This window comes from Chrysemys picta, chromosome 21 (assembly GCF_011386835.1).
Source record: "Chrysemys picta bellii isolate R12L10 chromosome 21, ASM1138683v2, whole genome shotgun sequence".
Classification (NCBI taxonomy): Eukaryota; Metazoa; Chordata; order Testudines; family Emydidae; genus Chrysemys; species Chrysemys picta.
Window position 1 is genome coordinate 20,144,994 of NC_088811.1, and position 14,514 is coordinate 20,159,507.

Sequence of the window (14,514 nt, forward strand, 5' to 3'; positions counted from 1 at the left end):
TCGTCTGAATCTGTAAAAAGCAACAGAGGGTCCTGTGGCACCTTTAAGACTAACAGAAGTATTGGGAGCATGAGCTTTCGTGGGTAAGAACTTCACTTCTTCGTGGGTAAGAACTGAGGTTCTTACCCACGAAAGCTTATGCTCCCAATACTTCTGTTAGTCTTAAAGATGCCACAGGACCCTCTGTTGCTTTTATCAAGTGAGTTAGTTACCAAAATAAACTCTCAACCCTATTAGACTGGGCAACATTGAGATTAAGCAGTTTTTCTCACCCCGCTGGATATTGCAGTTCCTAGTACACAGATTTCACCCTTGATGTCTGGGCCAGTCCCCTCAGTTGGAGTCTTCAGAGTGTCCTTGTTGCTTGCAGCGTAGATGGGGGCAGGAGAAAGGCCCAGCATATGGCCACTGTGTCTATTTTATACCCTCAGTCCATGTGCTGGGAAAACACAAGTCCAGGCATGTCTGGGGGCATTGCTGAGTCTCCAGCAAAGGTTGAGCAATTCCCCCGGTGTGGCCTCATGCAGGTGAGTCATTGCATAGTAGCTTCTTGCTGGACAAGGGCTGGTGATGCGTTGTTTCACACCCCGCCTGGGCGTTGGCTACTTGCCTTGCTGTTGCCTCTGGGGAGCTAATCTCTGGCTGATCCCCCAACTTACAGCATTAGTGACCACCATACAACACAATTCTCATAACTCCATATGCATTAATGATACACATATATGGACAGAGAAACGACTTTCAGCCAATCATAACCTTTCCCCTCATGCCTTACAAGGCCTGCTCTATAGTCAAGATCACAATCATCTATAAATGAGGAAGATGGGGATTACAGGGCGCTCCCCCAAGGTACACAATGTCACAGCAACTCAACTCACTGCAGCACAAAGAACCATGGGATGTGCCCCCAGAAGTCCTAGCGACAGACACAGGTGAGTGAAGCCCTGATGAGGACCTAATTACTCAGGTATGGCTTTGCACTGTGGCTGCTAGGCAGTGGTGAGCGCTACACACAAGCAGTGCAGGACCACGAGGATGAGAAGTTCCACGATACCATTCCAGACCTTTTTGGGGCGCTGGAATGGGGTCCTAGAGCATTCCGATGGACTCAGGCACTGGTGCTAGGCTAACGCGAGTGCTGAGACATAGGTGCCGATCACCTGAGTTAACTCTGCCGTGAAGACTTGTCTCCTCTTGATATGCACATGAGCGCACACATGCACAAACGCCCCCATGCAATATAAACACATGTGCATTCATGCACACACCCACCCAGGAACCCGTCTATGTTTTAATAAAGCCGGTATATTGCTATCATGCTGCTTATGATCAATTTTAGCTGAGAGAAGAAAATGTTTGTAGCGTTCCAGAAGTATGGGCTACATAGCTTAGAAATGATAAACACCCCCCCAAAGGAGCCTTTTTCCATTTCAAATGGACCTCAGTCATTTTTTCATCCACCTCTGCTTCTCCAGTGGAACAACATGTACCCCTATCGCTTGCTTCCACTCACCCTGAACCGTGTGGTTTAACCCACCGATCCCCCCTCCAGGCACAGACCCACAATCATTCATGCCCCCATAGTTGTTGGGGACTGGTGAGGCAGTGGAATGTGCCTGTTGAACACACTCTGTGTGCAGAGGCTGAGCGTTCAGTTTGGTGTGAGAATTGTTTCCCTAACTTTTGTTTGACATTTGCCTGTTAGGATCCCTTGCAATCCTGCACTACAGTTCTGGAAACAAGGGGCGAATTGCTGGCCGCATGGAAACCAAGAGGAATTTTGCCATTGACTTTAGTTGAGCCAGGACTTCATTCTCCATCTCTTGAGTTCATCCCTGGTTCTAAACAGAGTTAGCAGTACTTGTGGGCAGCACAAATGGTGCCTGCGTGTGTGGTGGGGAATGTAATGGTGCCTGCTTTGGGGGATCAGGAGGTATAAATGGTGCCAGACTAGGGTGGGGAAGTTCACTTCTCTTCCGGGTGATGTGTCAATGCCAACCCACTGTGCTTTGGGGTCCTGCAGTGTTCCAGATGACTGTGATCTTCCAGCTGATGGCTTTCTGCCTGGGTCTCCTCTCCACCCTCCTCCTGGTCATAGCCACCTGCACCGATTGCTGGATGGTTAATGCTGATGATAGCTTGGAGGTGAGCAGAAAAAGCACAGCCTTTTGCTCAGTGTTCAGTGCTGTGACTAAGGAGATACTTGAATTTAGGAAGTATCAGTCAAAGGTGTGTGTGTGTGTGGGGGGGGGGGGGTTGCACTATGGCATGAACAGGGCCACAGCACATCTGCATACATTTTCATAGCTGTGTCTTACACGGAAATAGATATCAACTTAAGGTTTTTTAAATGCAAGCTTAGAATTTGAAGAATATTTCACAATGTAGCAAAAACTGTGGCGAGCTCATGAAATCACTGGACTGATGTTTCACAGCTGTAGCAAAGCAAGGCGCAGTTCATGCCATCTCTTCCCTCCCCCTGCTCTGCCCCGTGGCTGCACCCCATTAGGCTGAAGATGACCCAAGGATGGGGCATAGCTGGGTAGATCCTACACACCATACAGTCAGCATACAGTGTTTTGCATTTAACGTTTCATAGATTTTATAGGTTCATAGAGTTTAAGGCCAGAAGGGACCATTAGATCAAAGTCTGACCTTCTGCCTAGAACAAGCCAGAGAATTTTACCCAGTTACCCCTGGGTTGAGCCCAGGAACTTGTGTTGGCTAACATGTATCTTCCAGAAAAGCAGCCAATCTTGATCTGAAGACATCAAGAGACAAAAAATCCACCACTCCTCTTGGTAGTTTGTTCCAAAAGTTAACCACCCTCGCTGTTAAACATGTGTGCCTTGTTTCTAATTTAAATTTGTCTGGCTTTAACTTCCAGCCATTGATTCTTGTAACATCTTTTTCCGCTAGATTAAAAACCCTTTAGAACCTGGCATTTTCTCCTCATGAAGATACTTATGCATCATAATCAAATCACCTCTCAAGCTTCTTTTTGATAATTTAAGCATATCGAGCTCTCAGACTAACACTGCAAGGTATTTTTTCAGCCCTCAAATAATTTTCGTGGCTCTTTTCTGCTCTGTCTCCAGATTTGTGGCTATGCAGATTTCATATGCTTCCGAAGAAGTGGGCTGTAGTCCACGAAAGCTTATGCTCTAATAAATTTGTTAGTCTCTAAGGTGCCACAAGTACTCCTGTTCGTCTTTTTGCGGATACAGACTAACACGGCTGCTACTCTGAAACCTGTCTCCAGATTTGTGCCTGTGAACTACAGAGAGTTTTCAAACTGTCTCAATTGGCTGGCAGCTCATAGAATAAGAGAATATTAGGGTTGGAAGAGACTTCAGGAGGTCATCTAGTCCAATCCCTTGCTCAAAGCAGGACCAACCCCATCTAAATCATCAAAGCCAGGGCTTTGTTAAGCCAGGCCTTAAAAACCTCTAAAGATGGAGATTCCACCACCTCCCTAGGTAACCCATTCCAGTGCTTCACCACCCTCCTAGTGAAATAGTGTTTCCTAATATCCAACCTAAACCTCCCCCACTGCAACTTGAGACCATTACTCCTTGTTCTGTCATCTGCCATCACTGAGAAAAGCCGAGCTCCATCCTCTTTGGAACCCCCCTTCAGGTAGTTGAAGGCTGCTATCAAATCCCCCCTCACTCTTCTCTTCTGCAGACTAAATAACCCCAGTTCCCTCAGTCTCTCCTCGTAAGTCATGTGCCCCAGCCCCCTGATCATTTTCATTGCCCTCCGCTGGACTCGCTCAAATTTGTCCACATCCCTTCTGTAGTGGGGTGGACCAAAACTGGACGCAATACTCCAGGTGTGGCCTCACCCGTGCCGAATAGAGGGGAATAATCACTTCCCTCGATCTGCTGGCAATGCTCCTACTAATGCAGCCCAATATGCCATTGGCCTTCTTGTCAACAAGGGCACACTGCTGACTCATATCCAGCTTCTTGTCCACTGTAATCCCCAGGTCCTTTTCTACAGAACTGCTGCTTAGCCAGTCGGTCCCCAGCCTGTAGCGGTGCATGGGATTCTTCCTTTCTAAGTGCAGGACTCTGCACTTGTCCTTGTTGAACCTCATTAGTTTTCTTTTGGCCCAATCCTCCAATTTGTCTAGGTCACTCTGGACCCTATCCCTACCCGCCAGCCTATCTACCTCTCCCCCCAGCTTAGTGTCATCTGCAAGCTTGCTGAGGGTGCAATCCATCCCATCATCCAGATCATTAATGAAAATGTTGAACAAAACCGGCAACAGGACAGACCCCTGGGGCACTCCGCTTGCTACCAGCTGCCAACTAGACATCGAGCCATTGATCACTACCCGTTGAGACTGAATGCTTTCTTGGGTTAGGCTAGCCCCAGAGGATCATGGGATGTTTTTTGCTTGAGTGTCTCTATCTCTAATTTCTTTCTTCCTCTTCTAGGTCAGCCTCAAATGCCGGGGGCTGTGGAGGGAATGTGTCACCAACGTGCAGGATGGCATCAGGACTTGTGACCAGTATGACTCCATTTTAGCAGGCCATCCATGTGAGTCCTGCTTGTCGTGATGAGAGTGGGTGTTCGGGAAGAGGGTGTTTTTACAAAACATATGTTACAACGTTAAGCAATTCATTGTGATTTGGAGTTTGCATTGAGCTATATAGTTTGCCTCTTCCCACTGTAACAACCAACGCTTTAAAAAAAATCCTTTTAAACCTTTAATTAATCACATATAAAACATTTAAAACATTAAAAACCCAAAGTGAAGTAAAACTTCATGTGAAAAATTTCATCTCTTTTCCTTTAGTTGTTTAGATTCTTTTATAGGGGTAAGTCCCCTGCTTAGCAGTCACATTTAGATGGTATTAAAAGCTTTAATTGTGTGATGGGGTATACAAACCCCTGGGCAACAAGGGGTTAAGAGACTATTTTGGGCTCAGCCAGCCCCGCCCCGCCACACCTGCAACAAATGCTCCATCTACTGGAGGAATTAAAAAACAGGGAATTAGCTCATTTGGGTGGCAGAGCCGGAGGTGAGCAGATCTGCAGCCTACAGCTCCAGGAGAGCAGAGGGAAGCCTAAAGGCTCTGACAAAGCTGCCCAAAGGGGCCCTACCTGAGGGAAGAGAGGACCCACCCCAGAGACAACCAGAGAGGGAAATAGCCCCCTCTCTCCCATCTGTGGACCCTGGACATTGATAGCCCCCTTTTACGTATTTTGGTTTGGACTTCCCAACAGGGAACTAAGGTTTGGACTAAGCTGACCTAGGGGAAGGACAAGAGGAAGTGGCCCAGGGAGGACATCCTTAAGCAGCCTTGGTTGCCAGAATACTGGTAGCACAAAGGGCCCTGGGTCGGAGCTCAGTGAAGTGCGAGGGCCCGGGCTCCCCTCCCACAATCCCCTTGGCAGTCAGGGGTTGTGGCCGTGACCACTAGGCCACACTCCCCAACCAGACCCCGAGTGAAGACCATTCCAGACCGAGATAAAGGCAGTGGAGCAGATCTCAGCTGGTGTCCATTGCCATAGCTCCGATGATGCCAACGGAGCTTCGACAATTTACACCAGCAGAGGATCTGCCATAGTCAGGTTTAGATGCTCTTCAGTTGTTCCTGTCATTATCCTGTTCGCGATAAGACGAAGGCGTTATCTAAACATACGAGTTCTACCAATGGATCATACATCGATGTCGACGGTGGGCGTTCACCCTGGCGTCAGCTGCATTACAATCAAACCATGTGTCCAAACAGTGCTGTGCTGCCTGGATTGTCACACACTCCACTGTGCGTATTTGCCTGGTAGATGTCCCGTAGTTTTAAGTGTGGTGGAAAGGGGAAATAACTCTCCTGACATTCAGGCTGCTGTGTCTTGCGTAACATGGTGAAATCCTTGCAGCAGTGAGAAGACTGATACTAGGAACACAACAACACCCAGACACGGCTCACGCTGTGATATCTATATTATTAATTATTATTGTTAAAGTACTGCCTAAGAGCCTTAGTCACAGCCCAGGACCCCATTGTACAAACACAAATAAAAAGACTGTCCCAGAGCTCACAGTCTAAGTATAAGACAACAGATGGACACAACAAGGAAACAATGAGACACTGTTGGCCAGCATGATAAGCAGTGGTTATAGTGTGGGACAACCACCCCCTTAGACAACACATCAGGACTGAACCAGGGACCTCCATGGCTAAGCTAAACCAAGCCAAGACTCTGCAGCTGGGGGTTGTACCAGACTCGTGTCCTCTTTGGATCGGACCCAGAGGGGGACCTGTAACAAACACTCACCAGTGGGTTACAATAGCACACGTGTGTTACCCATAGAACAGCAGCACGCTTAACACAGAGTGATAGAAGGTGTTTGGAGTCAAATCCACACTGTCATGCCTGTGATCTGTCCAGTTTTTGCTTTGTTCGCTCTTCTCAGTGAAGATCGTGGTGACGCGAGCACTGCTGATCGCAGCTGACATTCTGGCGGGCTTGGCTTTGATTACGCTGCTGTTGGGTCTGGACTGCATCAAGTTTCTCAAGGAAGCGCCCCATATCAAACTGAAGATGTGCTACATGGCTGGGTTAACCCTTGGCCTTGGAAGTAAGTGTTCCAAAGCACTAGCAATCTGCCTTGTCAATAACAAAACTGTGTAGTGGAATGGGATTTGAGTCCAATGGACCTGGGGAGTGGTGCTGGCTGAGTGAAGCTGGGGCTGGTGGAGCTGGATAGGCTAGAAGAATATTGAGTGGGATGGGGTCAGATCATGGTGGGTGCTGTGGTGTGGCGTGGGTAGGATAGAGCTGTGCTGTATGTGATAGTCTCAACTGGAGGCAGTTTAACAAGCAGGTGCTTGGGGCGGCCAAGGGAGAGGGGCGGCACCTGCGGCAATTCGGGGGCGGCAGGTCCTTCACGCCCTCTAGGAGCGAAGGACCGGCCCCTGAACTGCCACTGCCGATCGCGGCTTTTTTTTTTTTTTTTTTGCTTGGGGCGGCAGAAATGCTGGAGCCGGCCCTGACTGGAGGGAGGGGCTGTTGAGTGGATTGCTGTGGGGCAGTGGCTCTCAGCTTTTCCAGCCTACTGTACCCCTTTCAGGAGTCTGATTTCTCTTGCGTACCCTCAAGTTACACCTCACTTCAAAATTACTTGCTTGCAAAATCAGACGTAAAAATACGTGTCACAGCACACTATTACTGAAGAATTGCTACTGTCGCATTTTTACCATACAAGTATAAAAGAAATCAATTGCAATATAAATAGTGTACTTACATTTTAGTGTATAGTGGTATATAGAGCAGTATAAACAAGTCATTGGCTGTATGAAATTTTAGTTTGTACTGACTTCGCTAGTGCTTTTGACGTAGCCTGTTGTAAAACTAGGCAAATCTCTAGGTGAGTTGATGCACCCCCTGGAAGATCTCTGCTGCTACCTACCCCTGGTTGAGAACCACTGCTGGAGGGCAACAGTAGAGATAAGAATGGAATGGCATTGGGTGGGGCAGGGCAGATGGGGTGAGTGAAATGGCATTGGGTTGAGAAAGGCTGAGCTGGGAATAGTGAGATTGGGTTGAATTGAAGCGCTAGGTGGAAGGAGGATGAAAAGGGTGCAGTGATAATACATACATACACATAAACACTATACAGTGAATTTGGATAGCATCATTGGGTGGGATGTGCATAGAAACCTAAGGCCTGGTCTACACTACAAAGTTAGGTCACTGTAAGCCGCTAAGCACTCAGCTATTTGTGCATTTGTCTCCAGCTGACATAAGCGCCCCATTATGGCAACACAGTAAAACCACCTCCCTGGAAGGCCTACTTAGTGCAAGTGTAAACACTGAACGACCTGTGTCGACCCTAACAGTCCTCCAGCAGCTGTCCCACAATGCCCCTTTCCCTACGACAGTGACCACTCTGTTCACAATTTTAAACTCCAATGCCCATTGGTCACAGAGACCAGAAGCCACCACTGCCTCAACTCCACCTCTGTTGTGTGCAACTGCCCAACCGACCAGATCAGCTCCACGCACTCAAAGAAGTACTAGATGCGCTTCTGCCTAGAGTAGACTGAAAGTATTGGATCTCCTGGGCCTCTGGGGAGAAGAGGCTCTGCAAGCGCAGCTACAGACCAGCTCTAGAAATATGGACGCCTATGAGTAGATCTGGACAGGGGATGCAGGTGATGGGCTCCAACAGGCATCAACAGCAGTGCTCTGCGAAAGCAAAGGAACTGCTCCCGGCATATCAAAAGGCCACGCAACACAACAATAGATCTGATGCTGCAGTGCAGACCGGCCATTTCTACAATGAATTGCATGCCAGACTTGGCAGAGATCCTGCCAGCAGCCTGTAGTCTATTGTGGATCCCTCAGAGACAGAGATTGCTGCCATGAACAGCAAGGAGGAGACAAGGCAGGGCACTCTAGCCTTGCTGCAAGCCAGGACCTGTTCAAGATTCTGCCACAATCTGGCCAGTCCCACCAGGTCAGCACAGATGAGCCTGACGAAGGGAAAGGGAACTTGGATAAGTGTGTAAGGGCATTTTTCCTTACAGTGCTTAAATTCAAAGCTGGTGCCCAGCCCAGCCCCGAGTTAACAAGACAAAGGTATTGACTTTAGTGGTACAACAGAGATGGCAGAGTTGGCAGCTGCCTTTCATTCCCCTCTTGGGTTATGCGGGTGTGCGGGAGAACACGGAACACTTTGTTTATGTGAATAAGAATCCCTTTTATCCTCCTGAGAGAGCTCAGTGAAACTTAGGTGGAGATACTCTGCAGTCCCCTCCCAAAGGTTTCTAAGCATGGCTGCCTTATTTCTTCCTCCAAGGCAGGACAGTTTCCCACGCCACTCTGTGATGAGTTTGGCTGCACCATTGCAATTAACAGGCTTGTGGCATACAGGAATGGGTGTGTAGTAGTTCCGGGGTGGGGCTCGTCCCTTCCTGGGGCGCCTGAAAGCCAGGCCGCCCGCTACAAAGTGAATAACAGTTAGGGCCCCGACCTTTGGGTAGGGGCTAAGCACGCAATTGGTAGTCCAGAGCTCAACCTTTGTGCAGGGACTGAGCACACAATTAACAGTTCAGAACTCAGGCCCTTAGGCAGGGACTGAGCACACAGTTAACAGTTCAGAGCTCAGGACCTTATGCAGGGGCTGAGCACACAATTAACAGTTCAGAACTCAGGCCCTTAGGCAGGGGCTGAGCATACAATTAACAGCTCCGGCCCTGGGCCAGGGCGGGGCAGCAAACCAATCGTCAGTCAGAGGCCCAGGCCCTGTAGCAGGGGCTGGGTCAGTTTGGGTTAGCCCAGGCCCTAGGTCCGGGCGGGGCAGCAAACCAATAGTCAGTCAGGGGCCCAGGCCCCTTGGACAAGGAGGAGGAGAGACTGCCACCCGGCGCGGGGTGGCAGGGGGGAACACAGGCCCACCCACTCCACTGTGTTCCAGCCCGGGGCCCTATCCGCAGCAGTCCGTCTGCCGCGCAGTCAGTGGGGATCCTGACCACAACACACTGACATGGGTTCGGGGTCTGCTATCCCCGGGCCACTTCCCATCTCCTCCTCCATGGGTACCTGCTCCTCCTGAGTTCCGTCTGCTGGGTCGCAGATCATGGGCTCCTCCGGGCCCCGAGCACCAGGTAGGTCTGTCGCTCCCTCTGGGCCCTCGGCGGGGGGAAGCTCAGGCCGCTCCTCGGGGTACCGGGCTCTCAGCAGGCTCGGCCAGTCCTTCTCAGGATACCGGGCTCTCGGCAGGCTCGGCCAGTCCTCCTCGGGGTACCGGGCTCTCAGCAGGCTCAGGTCCGCGGGAGCTCGGGCACCAGCGTCTGTCCTCTCCCGCTGCCGGCCAGCTACTGAGCGCTGTGGCCTGGCCTCTATACTTCCTGTCCCGCCCCTTGACTTCCGGGGGCGGGGACAGGCCGTGGTGGCTCCGCCCACTCTGGCGGCTGTTCTGGCTCATCGCTTCCTGGGGCGCCTGGAAGCCAGGCCGCCCCGCTACAGGGTGGCTTTGGGACACCAGCACAAGCTGTGTCCTCTGTGCCTTTGTGACCCTCAGGAGTTAGACATCAACTAAAATCACCACTGCCTGTGAAACATAGTGCCAATATTCAGTGTCATTTCCCTATATTCCTATGCCTGTGGAGTAGAGACCGAAATTTTATAGCTTCATGCAACAGAAAATCCTTCCCCACCTCACCCCTGGCAGGCCATACTCACCATGGCTGGGGCTGGAGATGGTGCTGTGCCGAGGTGCTCCAAAACTGACGTGTCAATATGCAAGTCTTATTAAAAGTGTTTATGGGAATAAAGAAGGGGAGCTTCTCACCCACAGAACACCTGACAATGAGGAGGAGGAGGAGAAAGAAGAGGACTAGGAAGGACATGTTCTGTGAGATCCTTCAAGCCAGTGCTTCATTGGCCCGTGAACAAAGGGCTTGGAGTGCCAATGTGACTGTAGCATGGAGAAGGAAAGAGAGGACAGGAAAACGGCCCAGGAGTCCCAGCAGGTGAAAGAATGGGAAATGAACCAGGACAGAATGGGATTTCTCAGGCAGCAAGGCCAAATGCTGCAGAGCCCAGTTGATCTACAGGTCCAAAAGTCCTGGATTCTCCACCCTTTGCATTCTTTGGAGAACTCCATGGTTACTTCTCCATACACCCTCCAACATACCACACGGCATCATGTAATCTTACCCCTAACACTTCACGCTGCAGGACAGCAAGGAAAACCACAGCTTCCTGTGGGAAACCACCTGTGGGAACCATGACTGGGGTATGTGTAGCCACAACAGACTACATTTGTTTACTCAAATGGACGTATATGTTTACTTCCTCTCTAATTTTAAATTTTCATCCCATTATGTTAAAAATGTGTATAACATTGCATATGGGTTTTGTTGCACTTTGATTTTCAGCATGGTTTATTGCCATCCAATAAAGTTCTATTTTTAGATAATCAAATTATCTTTATTAGTGCACAGCAAATACACCAGACTGCATGGTGCTAAGTCAAAACAAACAATTCTCATAAATGCACACTTAGCACCACACAGTTCATAGCTTCAGAAAGATACCCAGTCATACTTATACATATACAGCAAGCAGTGCACAATTCCTAGTAGCACCAAAAGCTCCGGGCCCAGAGAACACTCCAGCACAGAACACTACTGGCTGACCGTTAAAGTGCTCTTTCAAAGCCTTCCTCAACCAATATCTCCATGTTGTAATAGCTGTTGTGTCTGGCTGTTCACAGTCAGCAGAAAGCCACTCCATCACTGCCCCCAAATCTGGGGACAGCTTTTCCCCACTTTGTCTCACGGATGTTATGCAGAACACAACAGGCAGCTACAACCATGAGGATATTTTTCCTCACTGAGATCCAATCTAGTCAGTAAACACTGCCAGCATCTCTTCAATCTACCAGAAGTACATTCAACTGTCATTCTGCACTGGTAGTTGAATCTTTCCTTGATGAATCATGGAATCTCAGGGTTAGAAGGGTCCTCAGGAGGTATCTAGTCCAACCCCCTGCTCAAAGCAGGACCAATCCCTAGACAGATTTTTGTCCCAGATCCCTAAATGGCCCCCTCAAGGATTGAACTCACAACTGTGGGCTTAGCAGACCAATGCTCTAACCACTGAGCTATCCCTCCTCCCCTGCTGTTGAGGTGGCCAGTGTATGGCTTCATGAGCCAGGGGAGCAAGGTCCCCCAGAATCACTACTGGCATTTTGTTATTGCCAATCTGCCAGTTATGAAAGAATGTCCCTGCTTGTAGCTTTGTGAAGGGTTCTGTGTTTTTACAGATGCGGGGTAGGTGCTGAGGTGAATGCACTCTTCAGTTGATCAGAGACCAACGGAGCCTCTGTGGACTAGGCAAACCAGACCCTCTTTTGCAGAAGTGCCATTAGGGGTGCAACCAGGCTAGAGAATCCTTTAATAAAGCACCTAGATATTGGCAAACCCCGGGAATTGCTGCACCCCATGTATCAGGGGGTAGCCGTGTTAGTCTGTATCTACAAAAACAACAAGGAGTCTGGTGGCACCTTAAAGACTAACAGATTTATTTGGGCATAAGCTTTCGTGAGTTAAAACCTCACTTCTTCGGATACATACTTGGGTGCAGCACAATTGGCTATTGCTGCCACCTCTATGAGTCCCTGGTGAGTCCCTCAGAACTTCTACGGTGTCCTTATTGAACTCACGTTTCATAAGCAAGATGTAGAGGTGGTTTTGGCAGAGTCTCTCCAAGACAGTGTGCACTTGATGATTGTGGCAGTCCTGACTTTCAGAGAAATGAGGATGTCATTCAGGCAGCTAACGGCATAGGCGCAGTGGCACAGGTGCCAGCAAACAGGGCTGAAAGTAGGGGGAGTTTGAGGAAGTTTATGTGGGAGGGACTGTGCGGTGGTCTGGTTTTGTCTGGGGTTTGGTTTTTTGTTTTTGTTTGTTTGTTTTTTTCCCTTGACAGGTGCTTAGGCAGGAAGGCAGAAGTGGTAGTGACCTAAGGAATGGAAGAGACAGTGAAGATGACCAGATGTGGAAGCTGCGGATGTACATTATCGTGGAATGGGTACCCAAAAAGAGCTTTGTTTGTATGAAGTTCTGCTTGACAGAGCTGATGGAAGAGAAGATCTGAGGTTTGGAGATGCAGGTAGAAACTATGGTTGAGGTTTGAAGGGGATTTGAGCAGATAATGCAAGGAAGGCAAGAGGAGGCTGAAGGCAAAAGTTAACACTCGCAGATGCAAGCTAGACTGGAGAACTCTGCGGGGAGACTGCTGGGTGAGGAAAGTGACCAGTGGAAGCAAGTGACTATGAGAACTAGGCAGAGGAAAAGACTGGCCAGTGAAGGAGAAATAGAGCTCAGGAACAGGTTTGCTGAGTTGGAAAATGAAGAAGGGGCACATCAGGCAGTAACAGAAGGTGGATGGGCCAGAAAGAAGAGAAGAGCGGCTAGTCCTATAAGAAGAGGGGAAGAGTCAGTGGAGATAGTCAGAGTTCAGAGCCCCAGGAGGATACAGGATGACTCGCAGAAGACTGCAAGGGGGAACAAAAGATGAGAGGACTTGCAGCCAGAAAGAACAGGAAGTAGGCTGGAGAATCACACCCACACCAGGAAGGGGCAGGTCTACAAAGAACAGACAGGCCTGTCACCAGAGCTGATCTGGAGAACAGATGGGTGTGCTGTCTGCTGGGAGCTAAGATATTGGATGTGAACCTGAGGCTGAAGAGGACCTAATGGGAGCAGGAAAGAATCCACTGATTGTCTTTCACATAGGAATAAATGATACTGCTAGATTCTTACTCAAACACATCAAGGGAGACTATGCCAGGCTGGGGAAGATACTTAAAGAAATGGAGGCTCAGGGAATCTTCAGTGGGATTCTACCTGTCCCTAGAGGAGGAGAACGAAGACCAAGTAAGATTATGATGATCAACAGATGGCCCAAGCAGTGGTGCTATGAGGGCAGCTTTGGGATGTTTGACCACTGGGAGGCACTGATGGACAGAGAACTGTTCTCATGGGATGGACTCCACCAGAGGAGGGAGGGAAATAGACTTCTGGGAGGGAGGTTGGCATAACTGATTAAAAGAGCTTTAAATTAGGAACTCAGAGGAGACATGTAATCTCCTGTAGAAGTCTCGGCCAAGGTTCGGCCCTCAGCGGGGCTGTGGGGTATCCCACCGCCTCGCTTTGGTCCGCCGTCAGTCCTGGTCCGGCGGTAGTGTGGGACAGCAAACACACGGTTAGGGGCTCAGGCCCTTAACCAGGGGCTGAGCCAATAGTTCAGGATCCCAGGCCCTTAAGCAGGGGCTGAGTCAAGGGGTTTGTAGCAGTCCAGGCCCTAGGTCAGGGCGGGGCAGCAATCAAATAGTCAGGATCCCAGGCCCTTAAGCAGGGGCTGAGTCAATGTTTATAGCAGCCCAGGCCCTAGGTCAGGGCGGGGCAGCAATCAAATAGTTAGTCAGAAACCCAGCCTCTCTGGGCCAGGGAAAAAGGGGGAGTCTGCCACCCAAGGAGTGGGTGGCAGGGGGGACGCAGGCCCTCCCACTCCACTGCGTCCCAGCCCGGGGCCCTAGCAGCGGTGGAAACTCGCTGCTGTCAGTGGGGATCCTGGCCGCAACACACTGACACAGGCTCTGGCAGTGCTGCAGCCACACTGGGGTCGGCTGCCCCCGGGCTACTTCCACTCTCCCCCTCGTATGGTACCTGGGTCGTACTAGTGTCCTCGGTGGTCTCCACCAGCATCGGTTCCTCTGGGTAGGTAGCGAAGGGTAGGTTTGGCTCCTCCTCGGGATAACTGGAAAGGGGCAGGCTCGGACAGTCCTCCTCGGGGTAGCAGGCACAGGGCAGGCTCGGCTGGCCTGGTGAGTCCTCAGGCCGATCGCGGCCTGCTGCTGTCTCCCAAGCAGGAGCTTGTCCACAGACATCTGCTCTCTCCAGTGGCTTGTTCTCCACTGAGCTCTGCAGGTGGGCTTTTATACTTCCGGGTCGGCGCATGTCCTCTGAGGGGCGGGCGCCAGAC

The 14,514-nt window shown here is 50.1% G+C and overlaps 1 protein-coding gene across 1 annotated transcript in view; it reads left to right on the plus strand.

Annotated features, from left to right (window-relative positions):
• The first annotated feature begins 856 nt into the window (after positions 1-856).
• The window catches only part of LOC101935588 (claudin-16-like), a 35,092-nt gene continuing 21,434 nt past the window's right edge, over positions 857-14,514 (plus strand). Inside the window, exons 1-4 of the mRNA XM_005281822.4 lie at positions 857-932; positions 2,024-2,145; positions 4,446-4,548; positions 6,431-6,595. Of these exons, the coding sequence (XP_005281879.3) occupies positions 857-932; positions 2,024-2,145; positions 4,446-4,548; positions 6,431-6,595 (466 nt within the window). The remainder of the gene's footprint in view (positions 933-2,023; positions 2,146-4,445; positions 4,549-6,430; positions 6,596-14,514) is intronic.